The 25,144-nt window shown below is 42.7% G+C and overlaps 1 protein-coding gene across 1 annotated transcript; it reads left to right on the forward strand.

The window, feature by feature from the left end:
* The first annotated feature begins 1,179 nt into the window (after positions 1–1,179).
* Positions 1,180–17,842, forward strand: LOC102506619 (zinc finger protein 160-like). Its single transcript, XM_032487731.1, has 4 exons — positions 1,180–1,272; positions 7,112–7,413; positions 13,686–13,812; positions 15,131–17,842. Exons 2-4 carry the CDS (start codon positions 7,399–7,401, stop codon positions 16,999–17,001), a joined length of 2,013 nt encoding a protein of 670 aa, XP_032343622.1. The 5' UTR covers positions 1,180–1,272; positions 7,112–7,398; the 3' UTR covers positions 17,002–17,842.
* Positions 17,843–25,144: the final 7,302 nt, after the last annotated feature.

Here is a 25,144-nt window from a genome sequence, read left to right on the forward strand (position 1 = left end):
GATCATACTTTGAAGGAGAAGTTTCCTTTGCTGAAGAACGTGAAAAAATGGTCCTGGTGTTTTAATTTGGAAGGATGAGAAGGACAGACTCTGCCCATTGGCCCTTCAGGATCCCATTTCAGAATTCAGTTGCACCAGGTTCTGTTCACTCCACCCAGCACTTTCTCAGAAATAGCTCTCCTCTGCGTCTCAGAGAGCCCACCTGTAACACAGAGATGAGTCAAACAGAAATTGTCTGTCTGAGAGCAACACGGACCCCTGAAATGATTGGCCAAATTGGCTGTGTGACTGTGTATGGTAGTTATTTTTGAGAGAGTGTCCAGTTGTATTTAATTTTAAATGGGTACCAGTCCTCCCAAAATGAAAAAGGAAAACAGAAATGCTAGGATGGAGACAAGAACATAGGCTCAGAGTAGAAGTGGCCACAGTCAGATGTTATTTCTCTGCATTAGGTGTAATTTGAGGAGAAATTATGTCAGTCCTGCACTCAGATCTCCATTGGCTCTTAACTTGTCTTCAGGACAAAATCCAGGCTCCTCACTATGTCTACACAGCCCTGTGTCATCCTCAGGTCCCTGCTTGTGTCTCCAGCCTCATCCTGAGAGCTTATCCTGTTCTAAGGAAAGTGAGAGGTGTGCTGTGATTGCCTCCTGTGGTGCTCAACCCAGGCTTCATATTAGTTTGATGGGGCATTTTGTATATACATGCTTTGTACCCTCAGACCAGAGATTTCCCTTCATATAGTGTGTGTAAGATCCAACCTCAATAAAACTTCGGGGGGCCCCAGGTGATTCCAGTCTGGATGCCTCACTGAGCATCCTGACTGAGTCCTCCCATCCTGAGGGCTGGGATCCGGGCTGAGGGGGAGGGGGCTCTGCTCTGCGTGGGGATGGATCAGGGCCTGGTCTGTGACCTGAAGGGGGCTGTCGGGTCCAGCTGAGGCGCCTGCTTCTGCCTTGTAGGGGAGGGGCTCACCAGGAGGGGAGGGTGATCTGAGGACAGTGTGGGGAAACTCCCTTGTTGGTGTGTGTGTGGAGATTCCTGTCCTGAGTCCCTCCTGGGACAGTGGGCAGCAGAGGACTGTCTGTTCTACGTGGTGAGGTCTCCCCTGTGTGTGTGGTTGTGGCACAGGGAGGGATGTGCTGATTCTCAGCATGAAGCTGCATCTTTCCAACTTTCAGGACTGACTTCTGAAGACTCATGTTGCCTGAGAAAGAATCCCAGAACAGGAGGAAGAGGACAGAAAAGGAGTCAGAAATGGCTCCTTCCCAGGTAACATCATATTCTCACTGGATTCCCCGTCTGTCCTTCCTGAAATGCCCTTCTTTGGACTCGCTAATCCTGTCTGACTCTGCAGTGTCCTGCCTGACACCTGTACGTGTACAGTCACCCAGGGCCCTCCCTCAGCACCTGTCCTCCCCACTCAGACTCCATCCCCGGGACCCCAGGACCTGGAACTTGTGAAGAGTCTCCACCGGTCAGGGCTTGACACCCATATATTCCAGGCATGGTGTGAGTGCTGTTCAGCAGGAGAGACTATTTAGCGCCTCCATCAGGATGCACTGCCCCCTCTGTAAAGCTGATAAAGAAGGTGCCCATGGAAGTCAGGTGTTAATATGCACAATACCTGGTAAAATCTGGATAACAGAACAGAGGGACGTTTGTTCTGACTTACTCCTTAGTGTCCTCCATAGTGTCCTCCAGAGTGGCTGCACCAATTTACATTTGCACCCACAGTGTAGGAGGATTCCTTTTTCTCCACACCCTCTCCACCATTAATCGTTTGTGAACTTGTTAATGATGGCCATTATGACAGGTGTGAGATGACACCTCATTGTAGTTTTGATTTGCATTTCTCTAACAATTAGTGATATTGAGCATCTTTTCATGTGCTTGTTGGCCATCTGTCTGTCTTCTTTGGAGAGATGTCTATTTAGGTTTTCTCCCCATTTCTTGATTGGGTTGCTTGTTTTTTTAACAGTAACTTCTATGAGCTGTTTGTATATCTTGGAAATTAGTCCCTTGTCAGTTGCATCATTTGAAAATATTTTCTCCTATTCAGTAGGTTGTCTTTTCATTTTAGTTTTGGTGATGGTATCCTTAGCTGTGCAAAAGCTTTTCAGTTTAATTAGATCACATTTTTTAAAACTTTTTTAATTGAGTAATAGTCATTTTACAATGTTGTGTCAAATTCCAGTGTAGAGCACAATTTTTCAGTTATACATGAACATACGTATATTCATTGTCACATTTTTTTCGCTGTGAGCTACCACAAGATCTTGTATATATTTCCCTGTGCCATACAGTATAATCTTGTTTATCTGTTCTACATTTTGAAATCCCGTCTATTCCTTCCTACCTCCCGGATCACATTTGTTAATTTTTGCTTTCATTTTCATTAGTCCAGGAGCTTGTTCAAAAATATATATTGCTGTGATTTAACTTCAGTAGTGTTCTCCCTGTGTTTTCCTCTAGGAGTTTTATAGTTTAAGTCTTTAATCCATTTTGACTATTTTTGTGTATGGTATTAGAGAATGTTCTAATTTCAGCCTTTTACAGGTAGCCGTCCAGTTTTCCCAGAAATGCAGCAATATCATCTAACACGGAGTAGTCTACCTAGTCGAGTTTACATTTATCCGAGTTACTGCATCTCTTAAAAATGTGATAGATCATCTTGTATTCATATGTGTGCTACATCAGGACATTTGGCTCATTTTGCTTGAAAATATTAAATGAAAAGCAATTTTTTTAATTTTGGGGGAAGGTAACTAATTTGAATTTAATAAGAATTTTATTTATTTTAATGGAGGCCCTGGGGGTTGAACTCAGGACCTTGTGCATGCTAAGCAAGTGATCTAACACTGGGCTATACCCTCCCCACTGAAAATATTTTAAATATACTAATTTCCCTATCTAAACATCATCACATTTCAGTGGATTCTCATGTCTCTATGGATGAAATGTTTCACATGCAGGGATGTGACAAAACCTACTTCGTAGTAGAAGTTATCTAACAGATAGTGCCTGAAAAATGGTGAGGGCTGAAATGAAGTTATTGTATCCTTGATAATCTAATTTTACTTTCTTTAGGGCTCTTAGGAAAGAATATACCTCTCTATTGTTACTGAGTTCAAACTCATACTGTTCATTGCATGACAGGGAGATAAATTGAACAGAGTAGTTGCTAGGGCAAGGAGTAGCGACTTTATTTGGACCACCAGCAGACGAGGAGATGGGGATTACTCTTCCCAGAAACCATCTTGCCTGAGTTGGAATATAGTCTTCTTCTGTACTAAAAGAAGAGGGAGAGTATAGTCAGATATTTCCTGATTCCGATCAGCCTCTTGAGGGGATGTGTTAATTTCATCCTTCTGGCAGTCATTCACGGGTCAGGATGTTTCTGTGAGCTACAGAAAGGTATTGTAGCTGAATGCTGATTGCCTGGGAGGCAGGATTCCCAGAGATGGGCCTTTATGTATCATTTGAGCTCATGGGCAATATCTCTTTAGTGATTTGCATTTTTTTCCTGGTCATAAAATATTTATTAAGGTATACTTTAGGGAATATAGTGAATATAAAATTTAGGATCACAATGTGAAGCAATTTCAATCCTCAAAATATCACCCCAGTTCTCAGTGTTCTGCAGATGTAAAACCACTGGTGAGACTTTAAGTGACTTACTTTAAAAAGAGCAATACAAAGTTTAAAATAAATAACCTTTGCTTAGGTTAATAATACAAAGGTTAAAGTAGAAGAAACAGACCTAATGTGGAGTCACATTTGTTCTTCTCTATTACACAAATAAATGCCCTTATTAATACTACAAGTTAATTATTCTTTACACAGTAATAAAACCCAGTGTCTTCTGAAGACTATATATTTTACAGGCTTTGTTACCCACACTTGGCAGAACTCTTAGGAATAGAAAATAAAGAAAGGAGCAAAAATAGATTACTATTTGAAAACAAAAGGAACACGTTTTTAATTACCTTCATAACGAACATATAATCAATTAGATATTACATTATGTTTAGTTATATATGTAAGTATAATTTATAAACAAGTTTTTGTCAAAGATAGTTAAAGGTAATTCTTAAGAGTGTGGAAAAGAGCAACTATTTTAAAGAATGCAGTTTTTCTTATTACAGTAATTATTTCAATAAATGTCAGAACATTTTGCTGGACACCTTAAGTCATACAGCAATGTATGTCAAGTACATGTCAGTAAAACTGGGGAGAAAATGTGGTTTTAAAAGGCAAGTAAAACTCGTCAGCAAAAAGAAAACAATGCAATTCATAACCATTTGAAAAATGTATTGCTCTTTTTAAAGCAATGGTTAGTGATCAAAATTATCGTATGTTTTAGTCCTTAAGTCTCAGACCCTAGGTTTTGTCTCTGAGTTGATGGAACTCTGCAGTGTTGAGTTTGGCCTCCTGACCGAATGAAGAACAGAGAGGAAAAGGTGTTGTGTCACGTTGTCAGTATGAAATGGCCCATTCTATCCAGGGAGCGTTTTTTATTTCTCATTCTAGTTTGTGATACAGAGACAAAGTCCAGCTCTTATTTCCTTAAAATGGTTAAATTAATTGTAATTTCAGAAAATATTCGTAGATCCACCGCTGCCAACAGCAACCACATGGAGACCAAATTCCCAACCACTGCATTTCTTCAACTTCAGGAGAGGGGCAAGAGAACCTCTTTCTGGCAGAATTTCCTTTTTTCTTTGGTGGTGGGGCGGGGTCGGAGTTAGGTTCCTTATATTTATTTGATTTTTAATAGAGGGACTGCGAATTCACCCAGGATCTCGCACATTCTAAGCACACAAGCTACCTGAGCTACACTCTTAAGTTCAAGCAGCTTTTTATTGAAATCGGTTTCAAGTTGTTATGAGGAAGCATCTTAGTTTCCTACCTAAATGGTCTACACAACTGTAAGATTTTACCATTAAACTGTTACAGAGAATAACTTAAAATGAGCCGTTTTAGCATATGGAGCAGCACCCCCGCCCCCCGTCTCACGGCGCACCAATTAAAGAGCTGCGCTCCCTCCTCGCCCCGCCCCGCCGCTGGCGCTCCGCCCACGCCCCGGCCTACGAGGTCCCGCCTCTAACTCAGCTCACATTCTTCCGGATGCGGAAGCGGGGGTCGCCGATTGGAGGCTGTGGGGCACAGCTCCTTTCTCTTTTCTGGTGTAAGTCAGCTGCGCGGAGTCTACGAAGCTAAAGCCCCAGCACCCGGCCCCCCGGCCACGGAAGTCCGGACGGCGCCGCTCCAGGACGGGGATCTTTTCTTTTGGGTCTGAAACCGCTCTGAGGCTGGTCCCTGCTCTTGGCATTGCTGCCTTCGGTCACTGAGACGCTGCCTTTCCTGATATTTTCCTGCTCAGAACCCTCTACTCCCTCCCTCCGCCGCCAGCCGTGTAACGTCCTCTTCCACGAGGTGGACTCGCGCCCGCAGCCTCAAGGGCGGCGCGGGCCGCCCCGCTCCCGGGAGGCCGCGTCCTCGGCCGCTCCCGGGTCCCGGGATTCTGGGAACCCCGGCCTCTCCAGAGACCTCCCTCCCTCCCAGCCGCTCTATCCTCGCGGCCTCCTCAGGGCTGTCCTGCTCTGCGGGCCTCCCCTTCGTAGTCAGCCCTTCCTACACCCGCATACAAGGAGATTACCTGAGTGAGCCGTGTGACTCCCCAGTATTGTTACGTCCCAAATTCGACTCCGCTGGAAAACAGTCTCTTCCTTTAGGCGGGCATTTATTCACTCCTCCAGTAAATTCCTGGGCGAGGGGTTCAGTTGAAACAGACAGAGCAACTCAGAGGAAAGTAGAAACACTGAGGAGAAAAGAATGATAGAGAATCGATGGTGTCGTTGAGGATGGCTGAGGCACTTGCAAAGCGATGGTAAATGGATTTATCCCTTAAAGTAAAAGGTGGATAATATAGAGACGTGAATAAAGGAACAGGATCTCCGGCCATTGGAGAGCCACAGCAGGAGAGGGGCCCTGGGTCGGCGGGAAGGCGGGAGACGGTGACTAACAACGGTTAGGCGCTTCACACAGGGAGTGGGAGAGAGCTTAGAAGACTTGGAACCATGGCCTTCAAAGCATGGTGGTCCCGGGAGACAAACAGAGGACAGCTATTGACTTGAAGAGCAGAGGAAGAGAGAGAAAGAACAGGAAGGAGGCACAGCCACCTGGAGTGTGAGAGTGGGGAGGAAGGGAGGGTGAAAGGATAGAAGGGATGTAAGCCGGAGGGCCGACAAGGAGCAGAGGTGGAAGAAGAATCAGGCAGAAATCCGTGGAGATACGGGGCAATCAGAAAGGTTGGGGGGAAGGAGCAGCAAGAGGGGAAACACGTTGCCGATTGGGGCAGGACCAGGGGCGAGGGAGGGGACAGGAGCGCAGCAGGGACAGAGGGAGGGTAGAGGGGAAGCAAAGATAGTGACACAAAGAAATAGGGAGACAGATAAAGAATGAAATGGAAACACACAGTGCAGGTTTAGGGGGCAAACTGAATGCAGATGGCAGATGAGTTGTTTCGATGTGGACGACTAATCTGCGTCATACTGATTGATGGCTTTAGAATGTAATAGATTTAACATTTGTTTGCTTAAATCACACACCTCTGGCTAGATATTCAAAGGAAACGAAATCATTCTATTGAGGGAAATGTCTGCACTGCAGTGAGCATTACTGCATTATTCAGGACAGCCGAGATGTAGAATGAGCTAAAATGTCTGTTCACACATGGGTGGACATAGAAAATTTATGTCAGCCATGAATTATGACAGTATTAGGACAGAAGAAGGACACTACTTGGAAACCTGAAATGTGAGACTCATAGAGCCTTGGAGTGTAAAGGTTGTCCTGAGGGCTGGGTGGAGAGGGAAACGGGGAGATGTAGGCCAAAGGTTACAAACGTTGAGATTGTAAAATAAAATAGTGCAACCCGCACATCTAACGTACAGCCTGCTGACTGTAGTTACTCTCATAGTGTGACTGTATACTTGGAATCACCACACAGAGGCAAAATGGTAATCTCGAGTTGATAGAAGTATAAATTACTTTCTTGTGAGAATTATTACACAGTATGTACACTTATCAAATAATCGCTTTGTAGGCCTCACCACAAGTGGAGTGAGATACCAAGAAATGTGAAGAACTCCCTGCTTGGTCTGTGTGTGGAGTTTCCTGTCCTGAGTCCCTCCTGTGACAGTGGGCAGAAGAGGACTGTTTAGTGCACGTGGTGAGGTTCCCCGATGTGTGTGGTTGTGGCACAGGAAGTGGGTATGTTTTTTAGGAGCATTAAACAGAAGGTTTTCAGCTTGAAAGACTGATCTCTGAAGAATCCACTTGTCTGAGGAAGAAGTCGGGAAGAAGAGGAAGAGGAAAGAAAAGGAGTCAGGAATGGCTCCTTCTCAGGTAAAGTCATATTCTCAGTTGATTTTTCTCTCTCTATTATCAAAGTATAGTGAGTTTCATTGACAACAATGTTGTATCAGTTTCTGATGTACAGCGTAATGTTACCTTCATACACACACACACACACACACACACATATTCCTTTTCATGTTCTTTTTCATTATAGGTTACTACAAGGTATTGAATATAGTTCCCTGTGCTGTACAGTATAAAGTTGTTTATCTATTTTATATAGTAGTTAGTATCTGCAAATCTCGAACTCCCAATTTATTCCTTCCCACCTACTATTCCCCCTGGTAACCATAAGTTTGTTTTCTATGTCTGTAAGTCTGTTGCTCTTTTGTAAATAAGTTTATCTGCGTGGGTTTTTTTCAGACTCTTTTTTCTAGATTCCACATATAAGTGATATCCTATAGTATTTTTTTCTTTTTCCTGCTTTCTTCACTTAGAATGATGAACTCCACATTGATCCATGTTGATACAGATGACATCATTTTGTTCTTTTTTATGGCTGAATAGTACTCCGTTGTATATATACACTACATCTGTTGATCGTTTTGTCTGTCCTTCCAAAATGCCCTCTTTTGGACTCGCTAATCTTGTCTGACTCTGAAGTATCCTGTGTCACGCCTGTACATTCACAGTCACCCAGCTCCTTTCCTCAGTGTTTGTCATCTCCACTTAGATTCCATCCCCGTGACCCAGTGACCTAGAACGTGCGAAGCGTCTCCACTGAGCATTGTCCTGGGCAGGGCTTCACACTAGTGGATTCAAAGAACTGGTGTGTCAGTGCTGTTGGTCAGCAGGGTTGTGTAGTGGCCCATCTGGATGCACTGTCCAATCTCTATAATGCCAAGATAAGGGAGCTGCACATGTTTAAAATAAATAAGTAAACCTAATTACCTCCCTCCAAAACAAAACCAAAATATAAATAAAGCAAAATATTAAAAAAAAGTATATTTACACGAGGACCTGGGTTCAGTCCCCAGTACCTCCATTAAAATGAACAGAAGCTGCATGTGGATGTCAGTATTAACGTGCGAAATACCTGGTAAAATCTGAAAATAGAGCAATAAGGGGAAATTTGTTGTGACTTTTTGTAAGAGAATCGAAGCTGAATGAGTGAGTCAGTGACTGAAATCATAATGAGTAAGAGATATCAGTGATAGAGGGTGTTTTATTCCATCATCTATTTTAAACTATGAAATAAGTCTAAATGTTTGAGAGTCGGAAATTCTTATATCACTTTGATCACCTCCATTCTTCTGTTTTTTTCCTTTTCACTGTGTTGGTTGTGCTTTTTGGCACATAAGGTTTCAGCTTCATTGTTTTACAGGTAAATACCCTAGTTTCCCAGCACCATTTGTTGTGAGACTGTCTTTTTTCACTCTGCAATCTTAACGTCCTTGTCCGTACATTTTAAATAGATGCAAAGAATTGTATCCAAGCATTCCTTCTGTTCCACTGATTTGTGTATCTGTCTATGCGGGTAACGCACCATCTTGATTACTTTGTAGGATGCTTTGAAATCTAAAAAAAAGGAGGCCTCCATGTTTCTTCTTCTAACGTTTTGGGTATTTCAGGCCCTTAGAGATTACCTATAACCTTCAGTGTGTTTTTCTTATTTCTTCAGAGAAAAGCCATTGGAATTTTGATGATGACTCCGTTGAATGTGTAGAAGAGTTTGGGTAGTTTGGACATTTCAAAAGTATTAATACTCGCAGTCCATGAGTACAGGTTGTCTGTCATTTATGTGTATCTTTTTGGATTTCTTTTAGGAATGTTTAGTAGTTTTCAGTGTACAAGTCCTTGCCCTTCTTGGCAGATGTATTCCTAAATATTTCATCCCTCCTTAAATACTTACTAAATAGTTTTCTTCTCTAACTTTGTATGGACTTTGTTCATTGTATATAGTAATGGAGCTGGTTTTTGCAAGTTTGTTTTGCATTGTACAACTTCAATAAAATGGTTATTTGATGTAGCAGTTTTCTTGTGGAATCTTTACAGGTTATATATATGTAACCTTATCATATAAGAAACAAGTTAATTTTACTTGTTTTTCACTTTTTGAGTCTTTCATTTCTTTTTCTTGTCTAATTGGACTGGCAGAACTTTCAGTACTTTTTAAAACCGTAGTGCAGAGAGTACATCCTTGCCTTCTTCCTGATCTGAAAGGAAAAAACTTTCATTCTTTCACTTCTTAGTATGGTGTTAGCTGTACGTGTTTCATAAATCATATTCATTTGTTTTCTTCGCTCATGGGGGAAGGTAGTTTGGTTTATTTATTTACTTACTTGAGTACTGGGGTTTGAACCCTGGACCCTTGCATTCTAGGCATGCACTCTACCACTGATGCCCACGCCATAAATGATATTCCTTCTGTTGAGAACATTTACTGTTTCTATTTTGTTGAGTGTGTCTTGAAAGGTTGTTGAATTTTGCAGAATGCTTTTTTATGGATCAGTTGAGATGATCTGTGTGTTTTTTTTTCTTTCATCTGTGAATGTGATCTATCAAATGAATTGATTTTTGTATATTGAGTGCCTCTTGCCTTATAGGAATAGAATCCTTTTGCTCATAAAGTTAGATATTTTGAATGTGCTGTTGAAGTTGGTTTGCTAGTACTTTGTCAAGGATATTGCATCAGTATTCATGAGAGTATTTGTTTTTAGTTCCTGTTTCTTGTTGGGTCTTTCTGTCGGTTTCATTTCAGGATCTTGCCTGCAGAATTTTTAGCAGTATTGAAGATTATTATTTTTTTTAAATTACTCTTTTTTGAATGGTAGAATTCTGCAGTGCACTTAATTGATCGTGGGTTTTCTTTGTTTGAGATCTTTTATTACTAATTGAGTCTCTCTAGTCATAATTCAGTTCAATATTTTTATTTTTTAATGATTGAGGTTTAGTATGTTGTGTGTTTCTAAAAACGTTCTAGATTATGTGGTTTGTAGGCATTATTGTTTATAGCATTCCCTTATACTCCTTGAAAAACTGACTTCCATATCAATTGCTTGTGTTGTTTGTTTTTATGAGGGGGAGGTACTTATGTTTCTTCAATGATTTCCACTTGCAGGAGGAGGTACTGGGGACTGAACCCAGGACCTCTTGGGGGCTGAGCATGTGCTCTACCACTTGAGGGATACCCTCCCCCCATATCAGTTGCAGTGTCTCTTGTTTCATATCTGGTTTTCGTTATTTTTCTTTTTTTTCCCTAATCTAGTTAAGGGTTTTTCCATTTAGGTTTCTTCAAAACACCACTCTTGCTCTGTTGACATTTAAATGTTTCTAATTTCCTTTTCCTTCTCCCTGGTCAAATCTTATTTCACCCTTTCTTTGCTAAAGTTGGATTTAGTTTGATCTTCTCTTTCTACTTTCTTGAGATGTAAAAATGGTTTTCTGATCTGAAATCTTTTGCATTTTGTTGTAACCATTTTGCTATGTTGCCTTCCCTTTCACCACAACCTTCACTGCGTGTTATAAATTCCGGCATGTTGTGTTTTCATTTTCATCCGAATGTTTAACAATATTCGTGTGATTTCTTCTTTGTGCCATTGATTGTGTAAGAATTAGTTGCTTAGTTTCCATATTTTGCAGAATTTTTCCTTTTTCTTCCTCCTGTTTTAGTTTTATTTCATTGTGACTACAAGAAGTTACGTTTTATGATCGCTGTGTCTTAAAATTGTTAGGATTTCCTTTGTGGTCTAACATGTGCTGTGTCATGGAGAATATTTCATGTGTGCTTGAGAAGCGCGTGTTTTCTGCTGCTGTTGGTGGAGTGATCTGTATGTGTGTGTCATGTCCAGTCGGTCTGTAGTGTTGTTCAGGTCCTGTGATTCCTTTGATCTTCAGTCTGGTTCCATCCAGAAGTGAAACTGGGTCACTGAAGTCCTCAACTATTGCTGAGCTGATTCTGTTTCTTTCTTCATTTCTGTTCACGTTTGCTTCATTTTGGGGGAAGCTCTAACGTTAGGTATAAACATAGAATTCTTTCATCTTCTTGGTGAATGGACTGTTAACATTATGTAATACCTTTTGTGTCTTGTGTTAGTTTTTGCCTTTATTTTGTCATTTTGTCTGATACAGTGTATGTTGGGGAACACAGCGGACTGGTGCACGGGTGCTCAAAGAATTTACCAGAGACAAAGACTGGAAATAGAAAAGGAACGTATCAGGTTACACTGCCATAGACAGCAGTGGAGTGCACACACGAGGTGTGCCTGTGTGAATGTTGTGATGAAAGTCCAGGGTCTTTTTCGGGGCGGGGCGGAGGAGCTGGTGAGCTCAATGGGTTGGGGGCTGTGCCCAAGTTTTTTGATTGGCTGTAGGTGAGGTAAGAATCTCAGGGTTGTGAAGGGCTGTGGGATTTATGATGGATAAGTTGGGGACCAGCCTGAAAGAAGCCACTCTGAGCTAGTGTGAGATTGGGTGTTACCTGGGGCTGTTACTTTTTTAGCGCAAACATGCCCAGGACAGAACATACTTTATCTTTGGGGAGATGGCAGGCAGACTTCTTAGAGCCCAGGAACGGGGGCTGTTGAACTTTGAAGGATGTCATTTGGCCCCACAGTGTAGTCGCCTGCTCTCTTTAGGTGGGATGGCTTCTTCCACCCTTTCAGTTTTAGCTTTTCCCTCTCCTTAGATTTGTGAAAGTTAACAGTTCCCACTGTCTGACACACTCCCTCTGTGTCTGTGTCTCTGTGTCACTCCCTGTCTGTTTTACCTCTCGTTACTTCCTCTGTTGGTCCCTGCTGAGGCACATGGTACAGTGGTGAGAGGCTGGAGCCCCGGCCAGGCCACTTCACTCAACTGTAATTTCAGAAGGAATGCATCTAGTGTTTCCTTTTTTTTTAAATTGAGTTATAGTTGATTTACAATCTTCTGTAGTTTATGGTGTGCATCAGAGTGTTACAGTTATGCATACATATATAGTATTCTTTTTCATTAAAGATTATTTTGAGGTGTTGAATATAGTCCCTGTGCTATATGCAGTAGGACCTTGTTGTTTTTCTGTTGTATCTGTAGTAATTTGTATGTGCTAATCCCAAACTCCTGATGTATCACTCCCACACTTTCCTCTTTGGTCGCCATGAATGTTTTTTATGTCTGTGAGTCTGTTTTATAAGTAAGTTCATTTGTATCATCTTGTTAGATTCCACATATGAGTGGTAGTGTATGTATCTGTCTTTCTCTGACTTACTTCACTTAGTATGATAATCCCTGGGTCCATCCATGTTGCTACCACTGGCATTCAATTCTTTTTTTAAGGCTGAGTAGTGTTTCACTCTGTATATTCCACAACGCCTTTATTTAGTCATCTGTCAAAGGGCATTCAGGTTGCTTCCATGGCTCAGTTACTGTAAATGCTGCTGCTGTGCACATTGGGATGCATGTCTCTGTTTGCATTTGAGTTTTCTCCTGATGAGCACCCAGGAGTGGGATTGCTTTATCAAAGGGTACCTCTATTTCCGAGTTTTTAATGAATGTCTGTAGTGTGTTTTATGGTGGCTGGACCAAATTACATTCCTACCAACAGTGTAGGGTTTCCATTTCTCCAAAGCCTGTCCAGGATTTCTCTGTAACTCATTGTTTGATTCCTAAGGTTGAATTTCAGAGCCCAACCCTCTGAGTTCAGGTGCTTGCTGTGACATTTCTTAGCTTCTTGAGTTGAATTGAGTTTCTCAGTGTGTCTGTGACACAGTTTTGTCCCTTGTAAGAAGGGAACAGATCTTTCCTAATGAGATAATATGTTGATAACAAATTCATGCCTCTAAATTACTTAGTATGAGGAATGTTCAACCTATAGAAATATTCCAACAATTTAAACATTGTTGTTGTTATCATCATCATAATTGAGATTTTGACATTTCTGTAAAGCCAATGCGGACTTTGTCATCTCTGAAGACACCACTCATTCTGTTGCTCATGTAGATATTGACTGTCACTCTGTGTGTAGGAGAGAATATCTACTGCATCAGCATAGACAACTCAGCTGAGTCTTATTTACATGTGTGTCATGGATTCTCAAGACAGACAGAAAATCTCCATTAATTGGAAGATATCATAATCTCTTAGGAAGATGTGTAAGAATTTAAAACAGGAAAGAAAAAGTTAAAAAATAAAACAAGGACACACAGTTTGCTCCAAATACTTAACTTCCATCTGTCAGAATACTTACTTCACCTGAAACAATCCTTACCCTTCTCTCCTCTTTTCACTTTGTATGGAGATAAGAACTCTCCTCGACCCCTTGGTGAAATATGTTTTCATTTCAGGAACAGCTGACCTTCGAGGATGTGGCCATCACATTCTTGCAGGAGGAGTGGGAGTGCCTGGTCCCTGCTCAGAGGGCCTTGTACAGGGATGTGATGTTGGAGACCTGCAGGAACCTGCTGTCCGTGGGTGAGAGAACTTCCCTTTTGATGTTGAGATCTGCCCTTGGGTGTTTGCATTTTCCCCTGTGTCCCACTTGGGAGCCCCTGTTTTGGTTGATCTGAAAGCCCTGTTGTCTCAGACATGATATAGTACAGCGAGTTTAAACTGACCCTTTCTTCAGATGATCAGCCCTTTTCATGTTATGTCAGGGTTGTTTCGGGGCTGAATTATAAATAAAGCTCAATGGTAAACTCTTAAAGAATTCCCAATTTCCTGTATTCTGCCTTTTGGCTTTTGACTCTTATTTTTGGGAAGAGAGCTAGATATGTGCATATCACACTGTTCTATACATTCAGGAGGCGTGTGGTGGGAAGTTATCAAACATTTTCCCAGACTCAGCTGCAGAGTCCTCACTCCTCAGCTAAATAAGAGTTGTGATTCTGGAAAAGACACAGGGTTTTGCAGTTCTTCCTTCTGATAGGCAAGAGTTTCTGTTTCTGATCTGAATATTACCTCCATTTTGGGGGATAATAGAAAAGAGCCCTAAACTATGGGAAGAGACATGAAAATAGCAAAAGACAAAAGCAAAAACGCCCCAATGGGTCAGAATGTATGAAAAGTGTGAACACAGGTCAGCTCTCAGAAGGGCCCTACAGCATTAATAGTGTTTGGGATCCTCTTCTCACTGTGGAGATTTTGTGGGCTAACAGAAGTTTATTTATTGTTATTGAAAAGTCTTGAAGAATATATTTCATCTCCCCAAGTTTTGGGTACATTTTTTTTCTTAGGATTATTTAGAAAAATGTTTTTTTAAATTTGTTTGTGAAATACATAACTTTTCCTGTGCTGAATTTGTTTCCCTGCTCTAAACTGCCACGAATTTCAGTTACTAGTTACATACGCTAGATTTCAGTTATGTACTTTCACAGCTACTGTCAGTTCTTTAGCATTTCTTCCTTTTCAGTAAGTATGCAAAATCTGTGTAGCATAATAGTTTCATCCTCAATTATGAAACAGCAGTATCTACTGTTAATTGGTATGTGCTTTGGAGTTATGATCGAAAAATGATTTCTTTGATAGGTTACAGAATTTTGTTTCATTTGTGTCCTTTTGTCATAGGTTGTTTGAAAGTAGGCTTTCCTAAAAGTATTAAAATTACCTTGGATCACTTCATTTTTGGTAAAGAATCCTGTTTTTCTGTGTGTTCCTAACATTTATAAGATCACGCTGGGGAGGTTCATAACTCTGTTTGGTATGAGTACTAGTTTTAGTGTACTCTCATGTATTTAATGTGAAACATTTATTAATGAGTTGTAATGAATGGGGTACTTATGGTTCTTTTTAGATATGTCTCATATACATGTGATCAAGAAATTACAACTAAAGGCAAACATCGATAGAGAATTATTCCAAACAGTGATGACAGAAATTCATGAAAGGACTGAAAGAAAACATTTTGACCCCAGGAGCATCCAGGAAAATGCATATGACAGTGACTCTCTGCAGAGAGATGAGGAAAGAAATCACAAAGGAACGTCTGTAAACGCTAGTGGAAATCTGCGTGATGAGAGAGACCAACGTGCCACAAGTGGTGCAGGGACCGAGCCCAGGGGAAACAGACTTGCATTAAGCTTTCAGAATGAACTGCATATTTTTAAATGTGAAGAGAAAATTGATTTTTTTAATGAAGCTGACAAGAGAGGCAACAGTAATGCCTCATTTTCACCACTTCTAGGAACTTCTAATGTCCAAACCAACATTTCTGAAATAGATGGGAGTGATTTTATGCATCCTTCAGTACTGACACAAGACCTGAAGACACACAGTGAAAGACTGTACAAAAGTACCCAGAGTGGCAAAGCTCTTCTCCAAGGATCATACCTAAGTACCCACCAGATCATCCATACAGGACAGAAATTAGATAAATGTGATGTATGTGGGAAAGTCTTTCATTTTCATTCAAAACTTGCAAGACATCAGAGAATTCATACTTGTGAGAGACCTTACAAAGGTAATTTGTGTGGCAAGGTCTTTAATTATAAAGAAACACTTGGGAGGCACGAGAAAATTCATACTCGACAGAAACCTCACAGGTGTAATGAGTGTGGCAAGGTCTTTACTCACGTCGGAAATGTGGCCAAGCATGACAGGATTCATTCTGGAGAGAGACCTTACAAATGCAGTGAGTGTGGCAAGGGCTTTTGTGAGAGATCACACCTCAGACAACATCAAGTAATCCATTCAGGAGAAAGGCCACATAAATGTGACGTCTGTGGAAAAGGCTTTACTCAAAATGCATCACTTGCACTTCATCAGAGAATTCATACTGGAGAAAAACATTTTAAATGTAATGAATGTGGCAAGGTCTTTGGCTGTAAAGGAAATCTTGCAGTTCATCAGAGAATTCATACTGGTGAGAGACCTTTCAAATGTAATGAGTGTGGCAAGGTCTTTCGTTATAAAGAAGGCCTTGAAATTCATCAGAGAATTCATACTGGAGAGAAGCCTTATCAATGTAGTGAGTGCGGCAAGGAATTCAGCTGTAAATCAACCCTCAGAAGTCATCACGGAATTCATACTGAAGAGAGGCGTTACAAATGTAATGAGTGTGGCAGGGCTTTTCGTCGCAAAGGAGTGCTTGCAAACCATAAGAGAATTCATACTGGAGAGAAACCTTTCAAATGTAACGAGTTCAGCAAGGTCTTCAGTATAAAAACAAACCTTAAAAATCATCAGAGAATTCATTCTGGACAGAGACCTTATAAATGTAATCAGTGTGGCAAGGCCTTTTGTCGCAAAGGAGTGCTTGCAAACCATCAGAGAATTCATGCTGGAGAGAAACCTTATCAATGTTGTGAGTGTGGCAAGCTCTTCAGGTGTAAATCAAACCTCAGGAGTCATCACGGAATTCATACTGAAGAGAGACGTTATAAATGTAATGAGTGTGGCAGCGCCTTTCGTCGCAAAGGAGAGCTTGCAAGCCATAATAGAATTCATACTGGAGAGAAGCCTTACAAGTGTAATGAGTGCAGGAAGGGTTTTAGTACAAAAACAAACCTTAAAAATCATCAGAGAATTCATTCTGGTCAGAGACCTTATAAAAATAATAAGGGTTTCAAAACCTCACATCAAGGCTCACATCTTACAAAACATCAACTAATGCAATCAGGAGAAAAACCATGTAAATGTGATGCATGTGGGAAAGGCTTCGGTTAAAATTCACAACTTATAAGCCATCGGAGAATTCATAGTGAGGAGAAACCTTACAAATTAAAGAATGTTGAAAAGCCTTTCCTCACATCTCAACCCTCACTACACCTCAGGGAGTCGATACACAGGGGAGACCATATCAATATGATATATGTGGGAAGGTCATCATTCAAAACTGACACTTTAAGTTCATAGGAGATTGATTGTGGGGAGAAATGATGGACGTGCTGTGAATGTGGAAAAGCCTCACTTACCGTCAAATAACCATACTGGACAAATCAGAGAGATGTAATGAATGTCTCAGTGTCGTCAGTCAAAATTCATACCTCAGAGTCAACCAGCAATATTGTAAATAAACTATGCTTCAATTAAAAAAGATCCTCCATGAATTCCTACTAGAGAGGACGGTTGCAAATATAATGTGTGCGGCAAATTCTTCACTGTACTTTGAATCCTAACTTAGAGCCAGAGAATCCCTATTGGTGAGGAATGTTAAGTGAGGGTTTTAGCAGGTGTGCACATCTTAACCATTGGAACAGCCGTCCTGAAGGGCAGTCAGATACATGGATTTAGTATGACCAGGCCTTTAGACAGGGGATTCATTCACCAGAAAAGGCATTTTGGAGATTACAGAGGCCCTGAATTGGGAAAATCCTTACTTGGAGCTCATCTCTCAGCAGTCACCAGGTAGTCCGTACTGGACGGAACATTAGAGATGTTCTGAATGTAGCAAAGCTTTTGGGTCATGCCTTAAAGCAGGGGCTTCACCAAACACGTCTTACTTAAAAATGCAATGAAAATAGCAGTTTCATAATAATACTCATCACTAGAGATTAGAATATTTATCCTGGAGAGACCACACAGAGGTGTGTGGTAAGAAATTCAATCAAAGATCACAAGTTGGTCGACTTACTGGCATGATACCTTACAAGTGTAATGGTGTGGCTAAACCTTTAGCTTGAGTTCCGTTTCTTAGGCAACAGGACAAACTCCATGTTGAAGAACAGCCATGGTAATGTACGGTAGAAACTTTATGCAGTCTCACAGTCCACTAGACTTAAGAATATACAGTTTTGAGAGAAACGTCTGTAAGCAGTGTGTTCTAAGGCTTGTACCTGAAGATCAACTATACAGGAACACAGAGAATTTCAGTTGAAGAACAAGCTTTCAAACAGAATGAATGTTGTAACGTTTTTCATCATGTCCCAACCGCTTTGGTATAATGAGAAAATCCTTACAGGTCAGAAAGTACACAGGTACACTGAACATGGAAGCGCTTTTAAGAAACTGCCCTTTGGTTTCACCGAAGAACTCCTGTTCGGGGAATCCATCCTTACAAATGTCATGAATCTTGTGAATTTTTTGAGCAATAATTAAAACAGACCACCTGTCAGAGAATGCAATCTAGGAAGAAATCAGTGTTTACTTCTCTGAAATGCAGCAAACTGCAGAATCATTACAAGTCACAACAGGGTAAAACTGATGACATGATGTGTGTATAAGAGGCAGAAGGACATGTGGAAATGACCCATTATCTTCCGTGTCTAAACAGTATTTCGGTTTCCTGGAGAGGAGTACATTACTTTTCATGCCTCTCAACCTGAAGTTTGAAGTCTGTTGATTCCTACATTATAGGCCTTTGAGTTTTCTCCCTGGGAAGGAATCAGTAAGATGAAGGGGCCAACTTCATCAGGCACGGCAACTCACGTCCAAGTTCCCTGGAAAAACAGGACCCAGAGTTATCAGATTCAATATTGTGTGGATTAGCATCAGGGAGGGTCGGAGACTAATGTAAAGCTGACTTGACTCAGCAGACGCGTGTTCAGGGTGCCGGCCTGTAGACAGGCCGCAGCGGGCTACAGCGCAGAAAGCTCCCCGCCTGCCGCGCCCGCCCATGAGCAGAGCAGCAGGGCGTCCAGGGACCGGCTGTTTCACAGGAGGAGCGTGACCGGTTATGTGGTGGGAACAAGGCTCGGGGAAAGCTGGTCACTTTCTCCATCGCGTGGGAGTAGGTGGTGTAGGTATGTATGTTTAGTGAAAAGTTCCTCTTACCTTTGGAATTTGAGGGGAGAGCAGTTCCCGCAAGAGGAAAAGTTTATCAAAAGAGCTTGAGTGGCAGAGCAGTTCATTTCAGACTCCGACTAATGTGCAAAAATTGAAGAGAGTACATTTAAAGATCTAGTTGGTTTTATTGCATGATTTGTGAATTGGGCTGCACTCCACCTTCTAAATTAAGAGGTGTTCCAAGGCGCTGTATGCTATGGAACACCTTTTCAGGCATAAACTGGGTGGGATAGAAAGTTATTAGTAAAGGGAAAGGTTCTCTCAGGCAAGTCTACCTTGTTTAGGGGAAGGACAGAAATCTTACCCCGTAGGTTACCTCTGGTGTTCAGGACAGTTGACAGTGATTGGTTTACTGTCCTATTTCTTTGAGGGCTGAAACTACATTTAAGTCTTGGTTTGCTATCTTGTGGGTAAGTGACTCTACCTTGGGACTGTTTTCATTTGTTTTTTAAATACTCCCTAAAAGCTGCTCCTTAGTCCTGAATATTCAGCATATGAATGTATTTCTTCCTGAGGTTTCTTTTCCCACCCAAATCCATCTAATGACATGCACCTTCATTTATTTGCAGGGAAAATAGGAATATAGGAAGCATATGAAAAATAGTAGACATATTAAAAATTCTATAATTTCACTTTTCTCCTTGGCCAACTCAGTACAATAATTAGAGAGGAACAATATTCCTGAGTTTTCTCTTAAAAATGAACCATGCACAGTGGGAAGTTTTTGTTTGATAGATACACTGGGAATTTCATATATTATGCAAAAATAGTTTTTGTTGTTGCTAATTTGCTTTTGTGGCCATTCACTGGATTATGACGGACCTCCAGCCAAAGGTTGGTTTGGTCATTTATAGTGGTATTAACGTTCAAGTATGAGAATGTTCTATAGTTCAGATTTCTAGGGGCACAGGCGAGACTTTCAAGTTCAAAAAAATGATATGAAGAAACAAGGAATGGTGTCCGGCTTACTCTTAATGTGATTGCTAGGTGGGGGCTGAGGGGAGCACACCCACTTAGGGTTTGAACTTCCAGTTGGTTAAAGTTGCTCAAAAGAGGAAGCCCTCAGGCTGTTTTGTCACCTACATCACACAGGCCAAGTAGGAAGAGGTTGTGGTGACGTTTAATACTCGTCAGTAGAGAAACAATGCTTGAAATGCTTGAAAAAATCTTCCTTAGATATATGACCTAAGACTTTTACACTAGGTTGCTAAAAATTAGTGTCTGGGAATGTTTTTCTAGATAGTATAACTAAGCGATGTACTAAAGAAGCAATTATCAAAAGTGTGTTAAAATTTGAATTTTAAATTAGGAGATCAGACAGTATGTTACATGGTTACTTTTGTATTTCAATAAAATGTTAATAAAATTTTTTGAAGCATTTTTTTTTCTCTTCCTTGTGTCTTTACTGTATCTTACAACAGGGACGTATATAAATCAATGAGTTATTTTAGGTCTCTTGAGACGTGATAATGCTCATAAGGAAATGACTTGTAGAAAGAAGTTGCATTATAAATGTGAAGAAAGATTTACCTTGGAGCTTCACTTCAGTCAAAGCACTGGAACCACAAAATGGTGTTGTGAAATCTTTTGTGGGAGTTGGCTGTAGTCAGGTGTTTGAAAATCAAGCTTCCCTTTTTATTAAATACATATAAATAACATAATGGCTCTATAGTAATTTATTGTGTGATTTTATCATTCATTCAATGAATGCCTTGCTGCTGAACATTTTCTTTAAGAGGTAGTGATGTATGATGATAATATTGTGGTTGGACAACTTGCAAACATACTAAATCACTCTACTGTACACATGAAAATGGTGCCTCCTACTGTATGCAAGTTGTGCAATCAAAGAAGCATTGGCTATTATCTGAATTTTGAATTCAGATAATAGTTCTGTTGTACGAATGGAAGGAAGACATGATGGGGGGCTCACATCAGAGTGTCTTTTGAATAGTCTGCCGCCACAACTCCCAGGGAGATCTCGCTGTCCTGTTGGCGTTCCAATGAACCAAGGTGCTCCGATTAGCTCCAGACGCGGGGTGGAGGGGCCACGGCAGTCCATCTCCTGCATCTACAGGAAGTTCAGCACACACCCGACAGTGAAGATGTTGTGGACTCCCGCGAAAGTGTGTGCCCAGGAGAACATGGAATTTGCTGTTGCCCAGGACGGAAGGACAGAGCAGAGGTGGACACCATGAGTGTCAAATCTCTCCCTTCTGGGAGGACGCAAGCCACTTTCTCATCCTGTGAGAGCACAGTGGCGGGAAGGGCTGTTTGCCCGGGCATTGGTACCACAGCAACCCGCCCACACTGGGTTGGTTACACTCTGGAAGTGCTTCAGGAGCTATCGCTGGAATTGCCCAAAGCTGTAGGGCTCCTGCTCCTTTAAGTAGGGACACTCCTGTTTCCCTAGGGTGACCTGTACATCAAGAGGCCATTCCCCACTCGTGGGGTTATCTGCAGGGCTTTCTTTAGCCCTGTCGCCCCATGGTTGCAATAGGGCTAGCCAGGGGCCTTCAGTCTGGAGCTGGTTCTTCCATGTCCAGGTGTCCTGTGGTCCCTAGTTAACACCCTGGGGGTGCATAGTATTAAGGCGTGCGCCACTACTGAGACATTGCAGGCATCCTGCACGGGCCCAACGCTGAGCCTCCGAATGATCCCTTGCAGTAACTTTTCCAGTGGGCTCATACCTGTACGGCAAGGTTGTTCATTCAAAAGATGTGCCGCCTGTGGCAAGACACTGTTCCAGCCTCGCCCTTGTGGTTGGAGAGCCCTCAGTTTGTCCTTTAATGGGCAATTGTACCGTTCAACCATTCCTGCTGCTTGGAGACGGTAAGTCACATGCAATGTCCAGTTAATATCATTTCCCTTGGCCCACTCCTGGGTCTGTTGGGCAGTGAAAGGGGTCCCTCTGTCACTTTGTATTTCTGAGGGAGTCCCATAAAAGGCCCGTAAAACTTCCAGTGCTGTGCTAGTAACATCTTGTGTAGCTCGGGGCACGTGCTGAGCAAAACCTAGGCCAGTAGAGGTGTCCACCACTGTCAGCAGGTACCGCAAGCCCGTACTAGGAGCAAAGGGGCCTATGCAATCTATTTGCCATCCTGCAATGGCTGAATTCCCCGTGCAATCCTCCCCATCTGTTGGGGCCATCGCCGCCAGTGCGGGTGGCGCTTAGCACACCATGGGCACTGCCGCAAGGCATCCTTGGCTTCACTGTGGCTCAGGTGAAGGCCCCATCATTCAGCTACCTGCCTCACTGTGTACAAGCCTACATGACCAAGTTTCTCGTGGAGCCAGGGACTATGTCGGGTGCTGGGACCATGGCTTGCACAGGGCGGAGTTGGGCTGGCGCGTCAGCAGCATCATCACCTGATGCCAAGGCTTGGCAGTGCCCTGGTACATGGTAAACAGTATACTGACCTTCTTGGCCTTTATCCCATAACTGTTTGCACATCTGTTGTCCCCACAGGGGTCGTTGCCCAATCATCCAGTCTTGCAGGGCCCATTGGGGTATGCACAATGTGAGGCCTCGATACACAGCCCAACTATCCATGCAGATCTGCAGGGGGCTAGGTTCATTCATCAACACCATCCACACCGCCTGTAACTCAGCCCATTGGCTGGATTGGCATTCTCCCGTCTCATACCAGAAGGCTGCAGTAGCAGGGTGCAGTGCTACTGCAACCCAAGTGGGCGGGCTGCCCTTACAAGAGCCATCTGTATACCAAGCAGTTCCCAGGGGTGGCCCTTTCCCTTCATGAAAGGGACTGGGCACAGGGTCCACCCCTTGTGGGAGCATCTGTACAACAGGTGCAGCAAATCTCACAGGTCTTAATACCTGATGCAAACCTGCAGCCAAGAGGCTAGCGGTGTATTGGGCTCTCTGTTCCAAATAAGCACCCCACTTTGTCAGTTGGGGTCTAGGCAGTTCCCGGTCGGGGTTGCTTTACCCACGTGTGTGCCCATCCTGCCGTAGGGTATGTGGTCTGCACTTGGACCTCTTGCCTCCGTCAGGGGTTCAGTGGCTATCAAGGATGAATAAGTAGCTAGAAATTGTTTCTCAGTAAAACAACAACGATATTGAGCCCCTTTCTATAACTCAGACCAGAATCCTATGGGCACTTTCTGTTGCACATGCTTTTGCCCTTAGCCCCAACCATATCCATCATCGTCCACATGGAGTGTTAGCCAGAAAGGGAGGTCTGGATCTATTTTGTACCACACTTTCGCTTGGGCCATCGCCCACTTAGATTCAACAAATGCACATTCGATCTCATCAGACCAACTTCAGACTTCTCCCTTCTTAATGAGATCAAACCGGGGTTTAGCTATCTGGGCCAAATGATGAATAAACACCCGCCAGTATTCCCAAAGGCCTAAATAAGTCTGTAACGGTTTAACTGTTTCAGGGCGTGAATATGCCTGGATTTTGTCTATTACTGCTGCAGGCAGCACTTTTGTCTTACGCGACCAGAGAACAGCCAAGAATTTGACAGAATATCCAGCTCCTTGCACTTTGTCCTCGTTCACGGCCCGCCCCCAGCTCGCCAGCGCTTCTCGCAGCACTGTGGCCCTGGCTTCCAACTCTGAAAGCGAATCAGAGGTTAGCATTACGTCATCTATGTAATGGAACAAATGGACAGTATCTGTTTGCTCCATGTAGCCAGGTCCTAGGCCACTAGACCATGGCACAGTGTGGGGCCGTGCAGACATCCCTGCGGCAACACAACAAATGTCCATTATCTGCCTTCCCAGGTGAAGGCAAACTGTTGTTGGCTCTCAGGGGCTATATCTATAGAGAAGAATGCATTAGCCAGGTCAACCACATAGTGACAAGTACTCAATTCATGGGACATCCGGTCCAGCAAATCTGTTATATTTGGCACAGCTGTGTGCATGTGTGGAGTGAATTTATGCAGTTCCTGATAGTCCTCTGTCGTCCTCCAGGAGCCTTCAGGCTTAGCCACAGCGGAGAGTTATACGGGCTATGGGTCGCCCAAATAAAACCGGCTTGCTCAAGCTTCAGAATACTCTGTCCTATTTCCTCATGGCCTCCGGGCCATCGATATTGACAGACATTCACCACTTGTGTGGCCTGTGGCAAAATCATAGGTATGTGATGAGGATGCCCCTGGATAACTGTTTTCACCACGTGGACTCTCAGGCAAAATTCCCCTTGAGTCATCTGTACTTGCAATCCTTGCAAAATGCCTCTTCCCAGAATATATTCAGCTACTGGCGATATATGCACTTCATATGCAGCAGGGGGCAGATGACAAATGTCCAAAATCAGTCACTAGTTTAACGTGAATTTACTTGTTTCAATATCCTTCTATATTAACCCACGGTCCCCAAAAATGCTCTGGATTTCCATGCACCAATTTCAGCTCCTGTGTCTACTTGCACCAGTACTCACTGTTGATTCATGGGGAGCTAGTGGAAAGTCAGTTTAAAATGTGGTTTCTGGTCGTCAGAGTGCCCCACATACTGAACACTTTGGCCTTCCTCCTAGTCCAGGAGGAAATCAGCAAAGGCCACCTCTTTGGCCTGATGGGAGGTTGGCAAATGAGTATATTGTTGCTCAGGCTGTAATTTTTTCCATAAGGCCATCAGCACCTCCAAAGGCTGGCCATGTAATTTTACATGTTCTAAGCCAGCTGCCAGTAAATCACGTCATATCTGCCGGCAAGCTAGCTTTTGGGGCCCTACCAAAGTTGGAGCATTCCCCATCTTCCTCCTCTGTGTGAACTTCCCTTTCTAAGTCACTGCAAGGTAGGTCTTGGACTCACCGTGTGTCTTGGCAGTGCGCTCCCCCTTTCGGCGTACCTCTACATCCCCCAGACGAGCCAGAGCCTCAGTAACTTCATGTATGGGGCGGTCTACATATGTTGCTAGTAGTGCCACCACAGACCCAAAGGAGCAGTAGCCATGAGGGGAGTGACTCACCATAAGCTGTTTACATTGATTTGCCAGGTCTCGCAATACCATTAATGTATAAGACATATAGTAGGTTTGTCGCGTCGGTAGCTGCGGTCCCGCAGGAGGTCCCCGCTGAGCCAAGGGCTCCTCCAGTTTCACCCCCGCC

The sequence above is a fragment of the Camelus ferus genome, chromosome 9 (genome assembly GCF_009834535.1).
Source record: "Camelus ferus isolate YT-003-E chromosome 9, BCGSAC_Cfer_1.0, whole genome shotgun sequence".
NCBI classification, from domain to species: domain Eukaryota; kingdom Metazoa; phylum Chordata; class Mammalia; order Artiodactyla; family Camelidae; genus Camelus; species Camelus ferus.